Source organism: Leuciscus leuciscus (genome assembly GCF_965113295.1).
Source record: "Leuciscus leuciscus genome assembly, chromosome: 21".
Lineage (NCBI taxonomy): Eukaryota > Metazoa > Chordata > Actinopteri > Cypriniformes > Leuciscidae > Leuciscus > Leuciscus leuciscus.
Window position 1 is genome coordinate 32,380,794 of NC_138745.1, and position 14,916 is coordinate 32,395,709.

The 14,916-nt window shown below is 37.3% G+C and overlaps 1 protein-coding gene across 5 annotated transcripts in view; it reads left to right on the forward strand.

Annotated features, from left to right (window-relative positions):
- Window positions 1-9,785, forward strand: part of epc1a (enhancer of polycomb homolog 1 a) — a 39,739-nt gene extending 29,954 nt beyond the window's left edge. For 4 of the 5 annotated variants that reach the window (XM_082151889.1, XM_082151887.1, XM_082151885.1 and 1 more), the window contains 9 exons: window positions 634-781; window positions 1,171-1,329; window positions 1,963-2,088; window positions 3,356-3,504; window positions 3,594-3,964; window positions 5,220-5,326; window positions 5,407-5,545; window positions 5,651-5,981; window positions 8,093-9,785. In XM_082151889.1, the coding sequence (XP_082008015.1) occupies window positions 634-781; window positions 1,171-1,329; window positions 1,963-2,088; window positions 3,356-3,504; window positions 3,594-3,964; window positions 5,220-5,326; window positions 5,407-5,545; window positions 5,651-5,981; window positions 8,093-8,165 (1,603 nt within the window). In that variant the 3' untranslated portion in view covers window positions 8,166-9,785. The remainder of the gene's footprint in view (window positions 1-633; window positions 782-1,170; window positions 1,330-1,962; window positions 2,089-3,355; window positions 3,505-3,593; window positions 3,965-5,219; window positions 5,327-5,406; window positions 5,546-5,650; window positions 5,982-8,092) is intronic. The other variant, XM_082151886.1, reaches the window with a different exon arrangement.
- The last annotated feature ends 5,131 nt before the right edge of the window (window positions 9,786-14,916 follow it).

Below are 14,916 nucleotides of genomic sequence, written 5' to 3' on the forward strand. Positions count from 1 at the left end.
TGAGCTTAACTTTGCTTTGCATTTTAATAAGCCTAACCTGCTTGACTCTAGAATATTTCTTAATTGCTTCTGTAATTGTGTGTGCATTCATGCATAATGAGAATGGGTCATGTATTTTTAATTGGCTTAGGCATCATTGCATACCCTAATTAAGGGGCTTGTTTTTAATGGCTAAATGAGCGATTATGCATCACCTTGCTTGTTCATAAAGGGCACATGATCAGGCTCCATTATTCATTTGTCATCTTTAATCACTGAGATATGTTGGGAAATTTGTAATGCATGGATAAATATCAGGGATGTCCCAAGATGATCTCAAGGATCGGTATCAAGGCAGATTAAGCTGCTTCTTTTTTTATTAGCTTTTTTGAAACTCCTTGCCACATCTCTGTATACATTGGATTGATTTATAACTTGAATGTACCTGAAGTGTGCTTCAAGCAGTAAGTAAAATACAAGTATTGGATTGGGACTTGATATTGACATATCCAATGACTCAGATCGGGGGCACAAAAAAGCTTGATCGGGACATCCCTAGTAAATATACCTCTCAACATTAAAAAAAAGAAACAGTTTAAAAACACCAGTTGTGAAAATTCATTTTTTTTTTAAATGTCCACTCTTTCCCTTCAGGAACACCATGCCAGACTTTGGTTCAGAGGTGATGGCAGAAGCACTAGCTATGGTAAAACCTGTTTACAAGATTCCCATAATGCCCTTCTCCAGCAGCAGTCAGTACCGCCACCAGGACCACATGGACTTCAAAGACTACAAGACCAAGGTGGGTACATCATGTCTTCACAATCTGCATTGTTGAGAGAGAGAGAAACCCAGATAAGTGCATGTCACATTTTATTATTATATTCAGGTGTAAAACATCGATAAACAAAACGAAATATTTATTCGTTATTAACATTTATTTATTATTAACATTATAAACATATTTGTGTTCCCCTCCACAACAAACGCTTTAAATGTAACAGTATTCAGAAAATTTTTTATTTCATTTTAAACATTTATTGTAAACGTAAAGCCTAACTAAATGTATTTAATGCAAAACTGAAACTACCAGCTTGTGGGAAATGCACTATACAAATAACCTTGGGTTCACGTGACTTATATTCTGGAAAATACATGTACTTACATGCGCCGTATCTCTCTTTCTTTCAGCCTGAAAAGACAGAGGTGGTCAGAACAAAGAGGAAGTACGAGAAGAAACCCAAAATCCTGCCTCTCTCCGCCCCATTGCATACTGGTCCCTCCCTGTTTAACCCCAAAGACCTCAACCAGTACGACTTCCCCAGCTCTGATGACGAGCCCTTTTCACAGGTACACACACATGGAATTTACTTGATTAGATATATCACAGTTTAAAGGTGAAGTTTTGAATTACTGTAATCAATGGCATCATTTGTGGGCAGAACTACAGTACTGTTCAAAAGTTTGGGTCTGTTTTTTTTAAATCTCTCAAGCTGACCAAGACTTAATTTGATCAAAAATATAGTAAAACGGTAATAGTGTGAAATATTGCACTTTTTAAAAATAATTTTTCTATTTTAATATATTTTCAAATGTATTTTCAGCATCATTACTCCAGTCTTCAGTGTCACATGATCCCTCAGAAATCGTTCTAATATGCTGATTTGAAACAATTCTAATTATCAATGTTCAAAACAGTTGTGCTGCTTAATATTTTTGTGGAAAACATACATTTTTAAGGATTCTTTGAATTATTTTGAAATCAATATTTTGTTACATTATAAATGTTTTTACTGTAAATATCTTGACCTTTGACCTTCTTGCTGAATAAAAGGATTCATTTCTTTAAAGAAAACCCTTAGCGACCCCAAACTTTTGAATGGTAAAGTACCTGTACCAATGGTTGCACAGAAATGTGTTAAATTTACATTTAAATTAATTGTGTGTTGGTTTGTAAACTTTGGACTTAATTTTTTTATGCAGTCGATGCATAAAAGACATCCTGTTCCTGTTGTGCAGATACATTCTGGGTCGTCAGAGGCCGAGGAAGAGAACGAGCCCGATGGAGTGTTTGCCTTCAGGCGGAAAGCAGGATGTGTTTATAACGCTGTAGGTGTCGAGCACTGACCTCAAATCTCATACCTTGCACTTCCTCTGTTCCACACCTCTTTCCTCTCTACTATTGTTCTACACCTCAGTGTATCCTGATGTGCATTATAGCCAAGTAAACTCTAAAGTTGCTAAGTTAACAAACAAGAATGCGATAATCCCTTCACATAGATGATCCCTTTAAATGCTGCCAACATTAGTGGCTCCCTAGGCATTACTTACACAGGCTGTTTTTGCTGCTGTACCTTTAAGACTTCCATTTGTAAATAGTTTTTATGGTTGACGAGTAAGTTCACAATACTTTGACCAAGTCACAATCCTTTATTCCCTGTATTTTATAGGGATGCGCCGATCTGATAGTCAGTATCGGTATTGGCCCCGATACTGCCATTCTTTGCCGGATCGGATATCGGTCAGACAAGGCCGATCCAAATCTGATATTGTGCGTATACTATTATGTCATTAAGCCCCACAAAAGGCACAAAAACATTATAGAGCACCATAAAGTTTTCGTGCACTATATTATAAGTGTTCAGAAGCCATTCTATATTGCATAGATACTGTATAATACACTACGCATCAATATGTCTTTCCTTAGTGCTTTGAACTTTTCAATGCGGACTCGAAGCGTTGCGCGCTGTGACTCATGTTGCTTCAAGCGCATCATTCTGCGTACGTGATGCGCTTTGTGCCGCACTGTATTGGAGCCTTTCATATCATAATACTTTTGCGCAATGGAAGTTTATTAATAGCCTTTCTTGTTCTGTCCTATCTATCATATCTTGCTGCCACATTTGTTTTTATCTTGTTTTTCATTAATGTATTTTACAACAATGCAAAGAGCAATGTGTAACGGTTTAACAGATTTAGTGCTATACACTTATTGTCTCTTATTTGTTCCCCACTAAATGTTTTTTGTTTTTTTCACTAAATGTTCAGATTCTATAAAATTATTGTGCACTCGTGATTTTTCTAGAGTAAATTTTACTGCTGAGTTATCCACTAATCTAGTTTATAATAGCATTTTTGTCATAGATTATGATCATGTTTTTTTTACTTGTTGTTTTTCTTTATAATGAAGTTGTCTGTATTTAGTAGATTGTGTTTAACACACAAAATAGTGATTATCAGTTAAAAAAAAACGGTTCTGAAAAAATGGTATCGGTGCATCCCTAGTATTTTATTTCCTTTACTGCTTCGTTTAACCCTTTTTCCTCTGTTTTGAAGGTCACGTTCATTCTCCTTTTGGTTTCTGTTGTTCTTGCAGGCCCGTTTGGATCAGAGCGGTGACTGGCCCTGGTCTGGGGAAACAGAGGGAGCGTCATGTGACCCACGGTTCCGATACTCCCTCACCAGTCTCACCATTCCCCGCCGCTGTGTCGGGTTGGCACGGCGACGGCTGGGACGGGGCGGCAGGTGAGTCAAATCCATATGTCTTTCGGTCTCATTCGGACTTCTTGAATTGTATTTCGAGTTTTCTTAATCGGATTTAATCTGTTCCTCAGGTTTCTTCTGGATCGGGCCTATTCGGATTTGAACGGATTATTCCAAAGTCTGGACTCAGAGCCGGACTTCTCTTTACCCGCTTCTCCTCTCCATACGGAAACCACTTCCCAGACTGTTACCTCAACCAACGCATCCTCTTTATCACAATCCTCACCCTCTTCCTCTCAGACTTCGTATTCAGACCTGAGGCAAATCCTCCGAAACATCAAATCGTGCCGGTGGAGGCACTTTAAACCACGGACACTAACCAGCCAATCAGGCGCAGGGGATGCACTGTCCCGGAGACCGTTCAGGGGTTTGGTCAGGGGCGGCGCAGGGCCGGGTGGCAGTACACTGGGCAGGACAGCGGGCATGGGACCACCTGCAGTCGGTGAGTGCACTCAAACTCAAACGCTAGTGTGAATGCAAAGTGCTGGAACTGTTTGTTTGCTCATGTTTAATTCATCGTCGTCAATGAAAACTGGAAATAAACTCTGCATGATTGACGGTTATTGTAATTGAGAAAGCTCAGTGTTTGCTACAGCGATGCATGGGAATGTTATTTTGGGCCCTTCAGTGGCAGTGCCCTTTTCAGCAGGGATATGCAAAACTTCATATTTTTTATAATCTGTGTATGCATGAATGTGTGTATAGCATCAATATTATCTAGTTTAATTTCAGATGTTTTGTGTACATCTTTGCTACTATTAATTGTCAGCCTTTATCATATATTGCATTAGCTCAGATTGGGCACTGGCAAACAATTATCAGTGTTTTAGTAGTTTCCTCTAAATCTGACTAAAAAAGCAAAGATTTATGAGCCGTTTACAGACCCGAATATTATATAAATGCTTTTTGATTTTTTTATTATTAAATGCAACTGGTCTATAAATGTCTGCAACACTTGAGCAATGACAATAATTTTTGTATTACAAAATATTTAAATGAGGACAAATCAGTTGAAAGTTGGCTCTTCATTGTCAGAAGAAAACCAATAAACCAGAAGCAACTGTTCATCAGAAGCACAGCTGCATCTTTTCATAAAACCTCATTAAATGCGTCCAGCATTAAATGAAACTCTTTCAGATGATGGCGAGAGCACAGCGTTTGCAAATTTATGTAGTCTATTCTCCTGTTTCATATTTGTGTAATGCTTCAGTGATCAGCTGCATTTTTTAATATTTACGTGGTTGCAGCTCATTTGTTTTCCTCTCTATTTGTTGGGGGGGGGGAAAATTTGTATAAGTAACTAAACAAGGAAGAATATTCTTTTAAAACAGTCTTTTGCATTATTATGAGAGAATATATTGATTGGTCAAACATTTATTTCTAGTCTATTTGCATAATTCATAAGTTCACATTTATTCTAAACAAATGTTTTTCTCTGTATTTCATCAAAATATAATGACTTTCACCACCTCTTAGACAGCATTTCTGTATGTAAAACTATATTACGGACAACCTCATAACCATAACTAACACAACACCTGTGTTGCAAATAACATTGTTTTCTCCTTAATATTTCTAGTCTCTTTCATTCAACAAGAAATGCTGTGGAATTGCGGTTCTGTATGTCAGATGTCTAATATTTACGTGTGTGTGTGTGTGTGTGTGTGTGTGTGTGTGTGTGTGTGTGTGTGTTCCAGCGTTCACAGCTGAGCAGTATCAGCAGCATCAAGAACAGCTGGCCCTTATGCAGAAACAGCAGCTGGAGCAGATACAACAACAGGCCAATGACACGGGCTCCAGTCAGGTGTGTAACGCAGAGACACAAGTTTCACTCACGTCTGAAAGTGTGATGCTTAATATAACAATCTGCTGGTGTGCCCTCAGTCTCTCGTGTCCAAGACGTTGGACTCAGTCAGCGCCCAGTTTGCCGCCTCTGCACTCATGACCTCTGACCAGCTTTTGACCCTAAAGGTTAAAGAGGACGGCATAGGAGGCGGAGTCAACGGTGTCGTCCAAGCTTCAGGTTTGTGTTTTGGACAAGCTTAAACTTTTTCATTCGCATTTACTCATCCTGAAATGCATTATAAATGTACACATTTGTATAATTAATAATTTTTCTCTTTGACAGGCGTTTACAAGGGGTTGAGCGTCTCCGCCACGTCCTCTGCTTCTGTCCTCACTAGCCAACCAACATCGACCGCTGCGCCGCCCACCTTCCTTTCCTCCACTAGCAACTCTAACACAAGCACCGCCCACACGGTCCATAACCCTATAGGCAACAACACAGCCAACTCCACCTCTCAGGTCCTGATCGGCAACAACCTACGTCTCAGCGTCACCACGCCCTCTATCGCCAGTCTGAATGCCCGACACCTTCCCAGAAGTCTCAGCAACGTGCCACCCGCTGCCTTGAAGCTCGCCGCCGCCAGCAACTGTCAGCTCCCCAAAGTCAACACTGGGTAAAGCATTACATGCATTCAATTTCTTTTCTTTTTGCAGATGTTTTGTTTGAATAAAAAAAATTCAAAAATTGCACACTATATTTAGCAAACACAATCCCAATGGAAGCTTGTTTCCGCCATGAAATAAAAAAAATTAAAAAAATATTAATATAAACTCTCAGTTCTAAGAAATATCAACTTGCAATTGAGGTATAAAGTCCAATTCTGAAAAAAAGTTCTGACATTCTCGCAATTGTGAGTTAATGACCTGCTATTCTGAGAAAAAAAATTAAGTAATTTACTATGTAAGTATTTAATATAAAAAATATTAACTCTATTGCGAGACACTATTTTTTTACTATATAAAATCCAGCATCTTTTCATTGTTTTATGTAATTTTGTTTGCTGATATTTATTTTTGCTATATTAAGCCAATTGTAACAATTCAGCACCGCCTTCTGTTTATTTGTCTTTATAACAGTAACAATCCAGCATTTTTCTGCAAATATTTGTTAATCATTAATAATCCAGCAACAGTAGCTAAATCCAGGTGCAGTCACACCTCGACTTAAAGCATGAAAATTTGCTTTGGACTTCACATCAAAATATGACATCACTCTTTTGTCTTTAAATTTGAATAAACTATAAATAAAAAAATTAGGGCTGGGGGAATTGCCGCGTTAATCTTTGCGATTAATTTGAGATGTTTAACACGTAAAAAAAAAAATAACGCAATTAACGCAACACTTTTTTTTTTTTTTTTTTTGCCTCGTTTTAATGATTTCCTGTTGCGGCTGCTATTGAAAAGCCCGAAAATATGCCGTCCCGCCCCTCCGTGTTCGGCGATCAGGTTTCATTCTCGCGCAGCTTTCATGAGCGGGTCTTTTCCGCTCTGTGTGTGCGCCGCCGCGCTCTCCGTTCCGTGTGTGTGTGTGTGTCGGAGCGCTGCGCTCTCTGCTCAATGTTCTGCTCTGTCGTTAACGGCCCAAACGCTCCAATCATGTACCGATCACGCACTGGAAAAGCAAAGTCCGCTCAAATAACGTGAAATTTCTCTGTAGACTTCTGTTTGCTGAGCTGGTATAGTCATGATGGGCAACAATGGTAAAATGACCTGCTCTGATCACATGCTCTGGTAATAATAGCTTTGTAGGACTATATTTTATTTTGATAATTAGTCCCCAAAAAATTTTTTTTTCAATCTGTTAAATTGATTGTTAATTGATTGATTATTGAAAAAGAATAATACATTGATATATTGATGTTTAATATTATTTTAATATAGGGCTATTTTCTGTTCCTTTTTTTTTCCTGTGTTGTTTCATTTAATTAGGTGATTCTAAGTTTAAATATTGATGATTACAAACTTGGGGGAAATGCAATTAATTGCAATTAATCACAGCAAATTGTGCAATTAATTCGTTTTTTTTTTTTTTTTTTTTTTTGATTCCCAGCCCTAAAAAAAATACATTCATAAATGGTAAATCTACTTGTCTGTCCACAATGAATGGGAGAAATTGCAATGCTCAATATGGCAGATTTTTTAGTTTATTTTTTAACTCTTGAAAGTTGAACTAAAGAATCAGATATATGGTTAAATTTCCCTGTTTTAGCAGATTTAATGGAGCTGTACTCCAGGGAAACTGCCAACATGGCTGCCGAGTGAACTGACTTGGCTTAAAAGAAACTTTGTCTGTGTCTCATCTGGAAGCCCGTGTCCTCCGCAGGGTTTGTCGGCCGCACACATCGAGGCTGCCTCGTTTCAGTAAAATAACCATTTCATCCCAAAGTCATTTAGTGAAATTACAACAATGTACTCTACACTTTACAAGGAGTAACACTCAATTTTATAATGGTTATTTTTCTGAAACGAGACATCCTTGATGACGTCTGCGGCCGCAAAATGTGACCCCTGGAAAAGAGACATTTGTTTAGATCCCATATTGGTCACATTCATTTTTTTAACATTTTAAAAGGTCATTGTTGTGCAAAATCTAAACTCTTCTTGCTTTTCTGCGTTCTCATGTTTACATGGGCGCAATGTTGGAAATGTCGCGTTAAGCAAGTACATTAGTCAGGTTTATTTGATCATTTACCAGGTTATTGATCCGTCTCCTGTTTGTTTCCAGGGAGAATCACGAGCAGGAAAAGCAGTCCCTCAACAGTATAGCAGAGAACACAGTGGCCATGGAGGTGACGTAGTGACTGTTGCCTGGATGCTGTTCTTTTCTTTTTCTTTTCTTTTTTTTTTCTGCCCAGTCCAGTCTTCTGGTGCTGTGCACCAATTGGGTTTGGGGAAGCAAAAGGACAGCGGGTTTCCACAACAACTGTCTGAACGTGACACAATTTCGTCTCTTGTTTTTCTTTGTTTTCACCCCCTTTTTTTAGTTTTGAACATATGCTGTTTCTGTTAAGAAAAGAGATGTGTAAATTTAAGAATATGGCTAATATTCAATGTACAGAACTACATATTTGTAGAAGCCCACCACCACCACCACCCTTGTATATACGCTACTTGAATACAGAACTGTTGAGTTGTGATGTTTTGCACTTGGGGAATCAAAAAGAGAAAAAAAGCGAATGAGGGGGGAGTGTGTGTGAGTGAACCGTGAGGTCAGGTAAAAGTGAGTGTGTGAATAATCGTGCATGGTGAGGAAACCTGCTGTTCTACCTATTTATTGTGCTGTGTTTACAATTATTTGTTCTTTATGTTCGTTATTTTCTTTAGTTTTTTCGTACACTGTGCCCCTCAGTTGTTTCCTGCGGTGTTGTAAGTGTTTAGGTAGCTGTCAATTCCCGAATTTCCCCGTTTTCACATTTCGACTGGTTCACACTGTGAATCGGATTGAACGTTAATGGTGTCATGCCATTTTTCCCCCCCGTATCGTTTTTATTATTATTTTTTTTATCATTTTCTTCTGCGAGGGATGGGGACACGTGGGGGATTGACGCCCTTTAGGTTCAGGGTTTATTGGGAGGGTAATTCAAATTTTTGGGGGGGTGGTTATAGAAATCTTCCATTTTTATCATCCCAAATAATAACAAAAAGACAAACAAGGGATGAAGTCTTCACTTTGGGAGCTTCCAAGGCTTCCGGGTCAACTAAGCACTATTGTTTTGAATTGTTTTGTTTTTTAAAGTTGATTTATTGCTGCTTTTTGTATAAATTCAGTTCCTTTTTCATACGATGGAAACTGTTTGGTTTGTCCCCGTTTTTATTTCTTTGTACAACAGAGTTATTTTTGTATCTTGTTTTGCATTGTTTGTTTTTTTTTCTTGTGGTGAAGCGTCTTTTGCGCTTCTTTAATGGAAGACTTCATTCTTTGTTGCTAAACGTGACGCGCAGCGGCCGATGAGCGCCCTGCATCCGAGTCATCATTCCGGTTTATGACGCAAGACCAAGAAGGAGCAAAAGAGGTGGATGCCAAACGAAACGTCATCTCCTTGGCCTTCTTCTCTAAACGCATTAATCCTGCAGACTCTGGACTACTTCAAGGCCTGACAAAAAACCACAAGTTTAAAGGTTGTGCCTTCCTTTGGGAACGTCCTGCTCAGTCTCTTCCGTGAAGAGGATGCTCCGGGTCAAGGCCGCAGTGCCTGCGGTACACACTTGTCCGGAGCTCGGATCTCCGATGCCCAGTCCACTGGCTGAACTGAATCATCCTCCTCCAGGGGTTTCTAGTCTGATCTGGATGGAGGCAAAAAATGAGAAAATATGGAAAATATTAAAAAGAAAAAATATTATTGAATAAGTGAAAAAAAAAAGAAGATATGTGACAATTCAAACATGAATCAGACAATAAAGCCCAGGTTATATGTGAACTAATGAGTTGTCTTTTTATTGTGTGGATGGATGGATGATTCTCAATACTTTGTGCCATGACCTGGATGATCTACGACTGTGTTTTTAAGTCCCATATTTGTCGTGAGCAGTCCTCCCACATTCTTTGGTTTTCCAGCATTTTCTACATATTTGAACCCTTTTCAACAATGATTGTGTGAAAGTCTTACAGGTTTGGAACGACACGAGGGTGAGGAATTAATGACAATTTTAATTTTGGGGTGAACTATCCCTTTAACATTTAACCGAATTATCCCCATTTTTATTAATTTAACATTCTAATTTAAATACTCACAGCATTACAAAAAAATTTGCCAATTGATGAAGATATCAGGGGGAAAAGTTTGTTGCACAGCATGCCACCATAAAGAGTGCAATCTGTAAAGTTCGGACCGGAAAAGACCGGATCCCAGAGTGCGTGAGGAGGAGTGTACGTGGCAAATGGCGGATCATTGGAATTTAAAGCAGTTTATGCATTGAGTTTCCTCCACATCAACTTGAATGCACTTACACGTTCAGTTTCCCTTTGCTTCTGACCATCTTTCGTGGCAGTTTAAGTCAACACAAAAATGTACGTTTTCTTCGGTAATGCATGTTCCTGGTTCCAATTTCTGGTCCTATTGGTCTTATTTATTTTTTTATTATTATTCCTTATGAATAAAACACAGTCCCGTTCTACATTTTCTCGTTGAACATCATGTGAAATGCACCATAAAATGGGTTATGAATTGAAATGATTCTACATGCCTCGGGGTAAGAGAAATGGAGGACGGTCCTCTTTTAAATGAGTCTTGATTGAATGTCCAAAATGTGGAGTCACTGCATGAAAGCAATAGGAGATTGATTTTCATCTTGTGAAGAAAATATAATATTGCACACATTGCAATCTAGCAGATTCTGAGACTGTATTTTCTCTTGTTTTCTCATTAATCTGTTTTTGCATCCCTTGCACAAGCTTCTTCTTTTTTTTTCTTTTTTTTTGCTCTGTATTTTTTTCTTCAGAGATCGAGCGGGCTGAATTTCCGTATGAATGCCAAATCACCTCTCTGTGTGCCAGGAAGCCAAATATTGTTTTTATCGACCACAGTTGAGAATACTAAACTCGCCCGTTACCATAGAAACATATTTAAAAATCAATTGAGTGTTTTAGGTTGAGTTTCTTCAATAATACTGTAGCTTTGATTTTTCATTGTTCATATGATAATGTGCATGGTTATTTTGTTTGGATGTCAGATGAAAGAGTGAGCGAGACGGGGGAATGTTGTTCTGGGTCCTGAACTGTTCACAAAGGTCCCAGTAATGGTTCTGATATGGTCAATCGTAAGCATGGAAATATTCAGTCTGTGGTCTCAGCACAGCTCAGTAAGTGTGACTGCATCACGCTGTATATATTTTTGGTAATTCTGTTATTTAATTTTTTTTATTCAGTGAGATTTAAAGAGGCCAATGAACATTTAAGCATTTATTTTATTCAAAAATTAATATTATTAAAAATAATGCAATAAACATTTATATATTTTAATAAAATATATTTAATAAAATGTATGAGGAGAGGCCAATCAGCATGTTTAAAATAAGCAATTATTTTATAAAACAAACTATTTTATTATAAAAAAATAATCAAAAGAATGCTCACTGCACTCCCAGCTAATTAGGTGCAGAGACACTATATGATTTATCACAGCATTTTTTCTTTTAGCAAAACAACTTAGATAATTTATGTGGTTCAGATAACATCATATTTTGAGTTTCTGTTGATTAAACTAATCTTCATTGTATCAACTAAATTTTTTTAATTTCGATGAACTTAAAACTTGAAGGCACCCAGGTTACTTTCTTTTTTAAGTTGAACCAACAATAATTTTTTACAGTGCAGTACAAAAATGCAAAAAAGTTCGTCTCTCTAAGAATATTTTATTGCAAACAGGAGATATAAAAATAATAAAACAAAAGTATATTTTAATAGAATATAATACAGTATTTAATAAAATGTATTAGATGTGAGGTCAATGAACATGTTTAACATAAATTATTTTTGAATTATTGTAAATGTTTTTTTATATATTTTTTCATAAAATATAAAGAGGAGAGGCCAGTGAACATGTTTAAAATAAGCAATTATTTCATTAAAAAAATATATATTTTATTTTAAAAAATGAAATAAAAAACATATTTTAGCTATATCTTTTAAAATACACAATAATATATTTAACAAATTATATGAGGAGAGGCCAATAAACATAAGCCGCGTTTCCACCGCAGGAACTTTCCCCAGGAACTAGGAACTTTGGGCTGGTACTCGATGTGTTTACACCGCAGGAACCAGGGTCTAAATGAAGTTCCGGGTAAATATTTCCCCCTCCGATAGTCCCTGCTCATGAGGTAGTACTTTTTCAAAGTTCAGGAACTTTCAGGGGTGGGACTTGTGCACTGCACAAGCTGATTGGTTGTGTTCACGCCGCATTTTGGTTGGATGATTCCACGCAGCATTTATTTATTTTTAACCTCCCTTTTTAAAAAATCTATTGCGGTTCGTGTCGTGGCTTCATGCAGTAAGAGTTGTCTGTCTGCAAATATGGAATTTAATAAAAAATAAAAAAACTGGTGGACTGGCGACGACTTTCAGGCTTTATTAAGGGTATTTGTGGAAGAGGAAACTTTCTGCGCGTTCGTCCCAGCCATCTCACGGTCAATGTGCGCAATAGCTGATAACATACAAATTTTATATCTAACGTTAGCATTACGAGCTTACTGAACACGCTTTATCAGTGCTCGTGTCTTTTCTGCCACAGCTTTTATTATTAAGTCATTATGTTTACACATTGTCATCTATTGCAAGGTTAGGTTAGTAACAAACAACTATTTACAAGACTGTCACTATTTATGATTGATAGACGTGGTTCAGGCTTTTTTTAAGCGTATTTGCGAAAGAGGAATTTTTTTGCGCGTTCGTCCCAGGCATCTCACAATAACTGATAACATACGTTGTCTAATTTTATACGCATACGAGCTTTCTGAACACGCTTTAGTATCAGTGCTCGTCTATTTTGTTTTGTTAATTACCTCGTTAGTAAACCAATACATAACTGCAGCACAGTTTGAATCTCCTCCATACTTATTATAAATGTACGTGGCGCAACTGATTACTGTCTGTCGCAGACTGGGAGGAGCAGTTGCGCGCAGTTTACCTTCCCGGTACTTTAGACCGCGGTGTAAACGCAGAAAGCAACCGGTCTGGGGCAAAAAAAGTTCCTGGGAAAAAAGTTCCTGGTACAAATTGTTCCGGGTAATTTCGGTGGAAACGCGGCTATAGATGCTAAATAAAGTAAGCAATTATTTATTTAAAAATATTTTATAATAATAATGAAATACAAATTGATATATTTTATAATTTTAATAAAATATATAATGTAGTTTTTAATCAAATGTATAAGAGGAAAGGCCAATGAGCATTCAAAATAAGCAATTATTTTAATAAAAAAACATTTATATTTTAAATAAAATATTTTTTTATTATTAATATTAAAATTATTTACTACATTTATTACCATTTAACCTCTCCTTGTTAAGTGTGTTTCTTTCTCACCATTGAAGTGTGTTTGCCTGCAGCGGTAATGAAGGCTTACCAGTTATTAAGTCTCAAACAAATGTTTTTAAAATTGTTAACATATATAATGCATCTACCCAGATGCTATAGGTTGTTCTTAATGGTTTCTAGGGTTTTGGTGTCTAATAACTGGAGTTCCTCCTTCGGTGCAAGTCTATAAGCCTTTTCTGCTTTTTTTTTTTATGGTTGAGCATAAAGTTAGGAGTCATTAAGTTAGGAGTTCCCCAAAGAACCTTGGTTTTTCTTAGTGTGAATATGATCTGAAGAACATTTTTCCATTATAAAGAGCCTTTTTGTGCAATGGAAAGGTTCTATGGATGTTAAAGGTTCTTCATGGAACCATCAATGCCAATAAAGAACCTTTATTTTTAAGAGTGTAATGACATATAGTACATGAAGAGCTTCTACAGAACGGTCGTTAGCAGCTCTCCAGCGAGAACTCGCACTTGGTTGAGATTATTTAAAGGTGAATGTCCGTGAAGGCTCAGGTGTCTTCTGGCACTTCATTCTGGAGAGCAGAGTAAGTGGTGGAAATGCTTATTGACTGTTTGTGTGCGATGGACTCCGTCCAAGTCTTCGAGCGCTTTGATCCGAGGAGGAAAACGTGATGAGCCAACAAGAGCCTCGGATCAAAGATGCAAAGTGCTGTGTGTGTGTGTTTGAAATCTTTTATGGTGGATTTCTTCAAAAAGATAAATAAATAAATAAAAGAAGCAGTTTTTTGCCACTCTAAAATGAGACTCATCAAGGTCAGCAAGTCTATAGGCTACAATTTCATGACACGTAATTTCGGGTTGTCAAATCTAACATCAAATCCTTTGGAAAGTTGAAAACATTTTTCAAAATTGATAATTGAGATCTGCACACTCATATGCATTCAAGGATAATGTTAATGCTTTTGCACCACTTGACATTGCAAGAAATCAAAGTTGAAAACCGAACCCTCGCTGCCTTATAAAACGCTCTGATTTGAATTGATTTACAGTTTACAGGTTGATAATAACATGCTGCTAAGCTAATAGCATGGCACTCTAATAAGCATACATTTGCATAAATCTGTTTTTAATTACACTGAGCAATTTTTATCTGTTCTTTGGAGTATTTAACTAAATGTTTATTCATAACCTTTTCACTGAGCTTGCCACAATGCGTTACGGGAAGGCATCGTAATTAAATGTTTAACTGTTCACTAGCCTTTGAGTGTGTGTCCGCCTTAACATGCTCCCTACGTAGGCAGCTCACTAGGTGTATGGTGCATGTTAAAGCTATAACCTAAAATTAATTTGTGACAGTGGAGAATCCCGCTGTGTGTTTGTGATATTCTCACTTTTTGCCGAGTATTTTCGGCTGATTGAAGGGTGAGAAAAATGATTTGACCTTTCTGGCATTTCCCAGGAGAAAATGAGAGGCAGTGATTTCCCTTCACACAGAAGACGGCCGTTGCTATGGTTATACCACAGTACTGTTTGCATTAACAATCACAATATTCTGTATATATGAGCGCC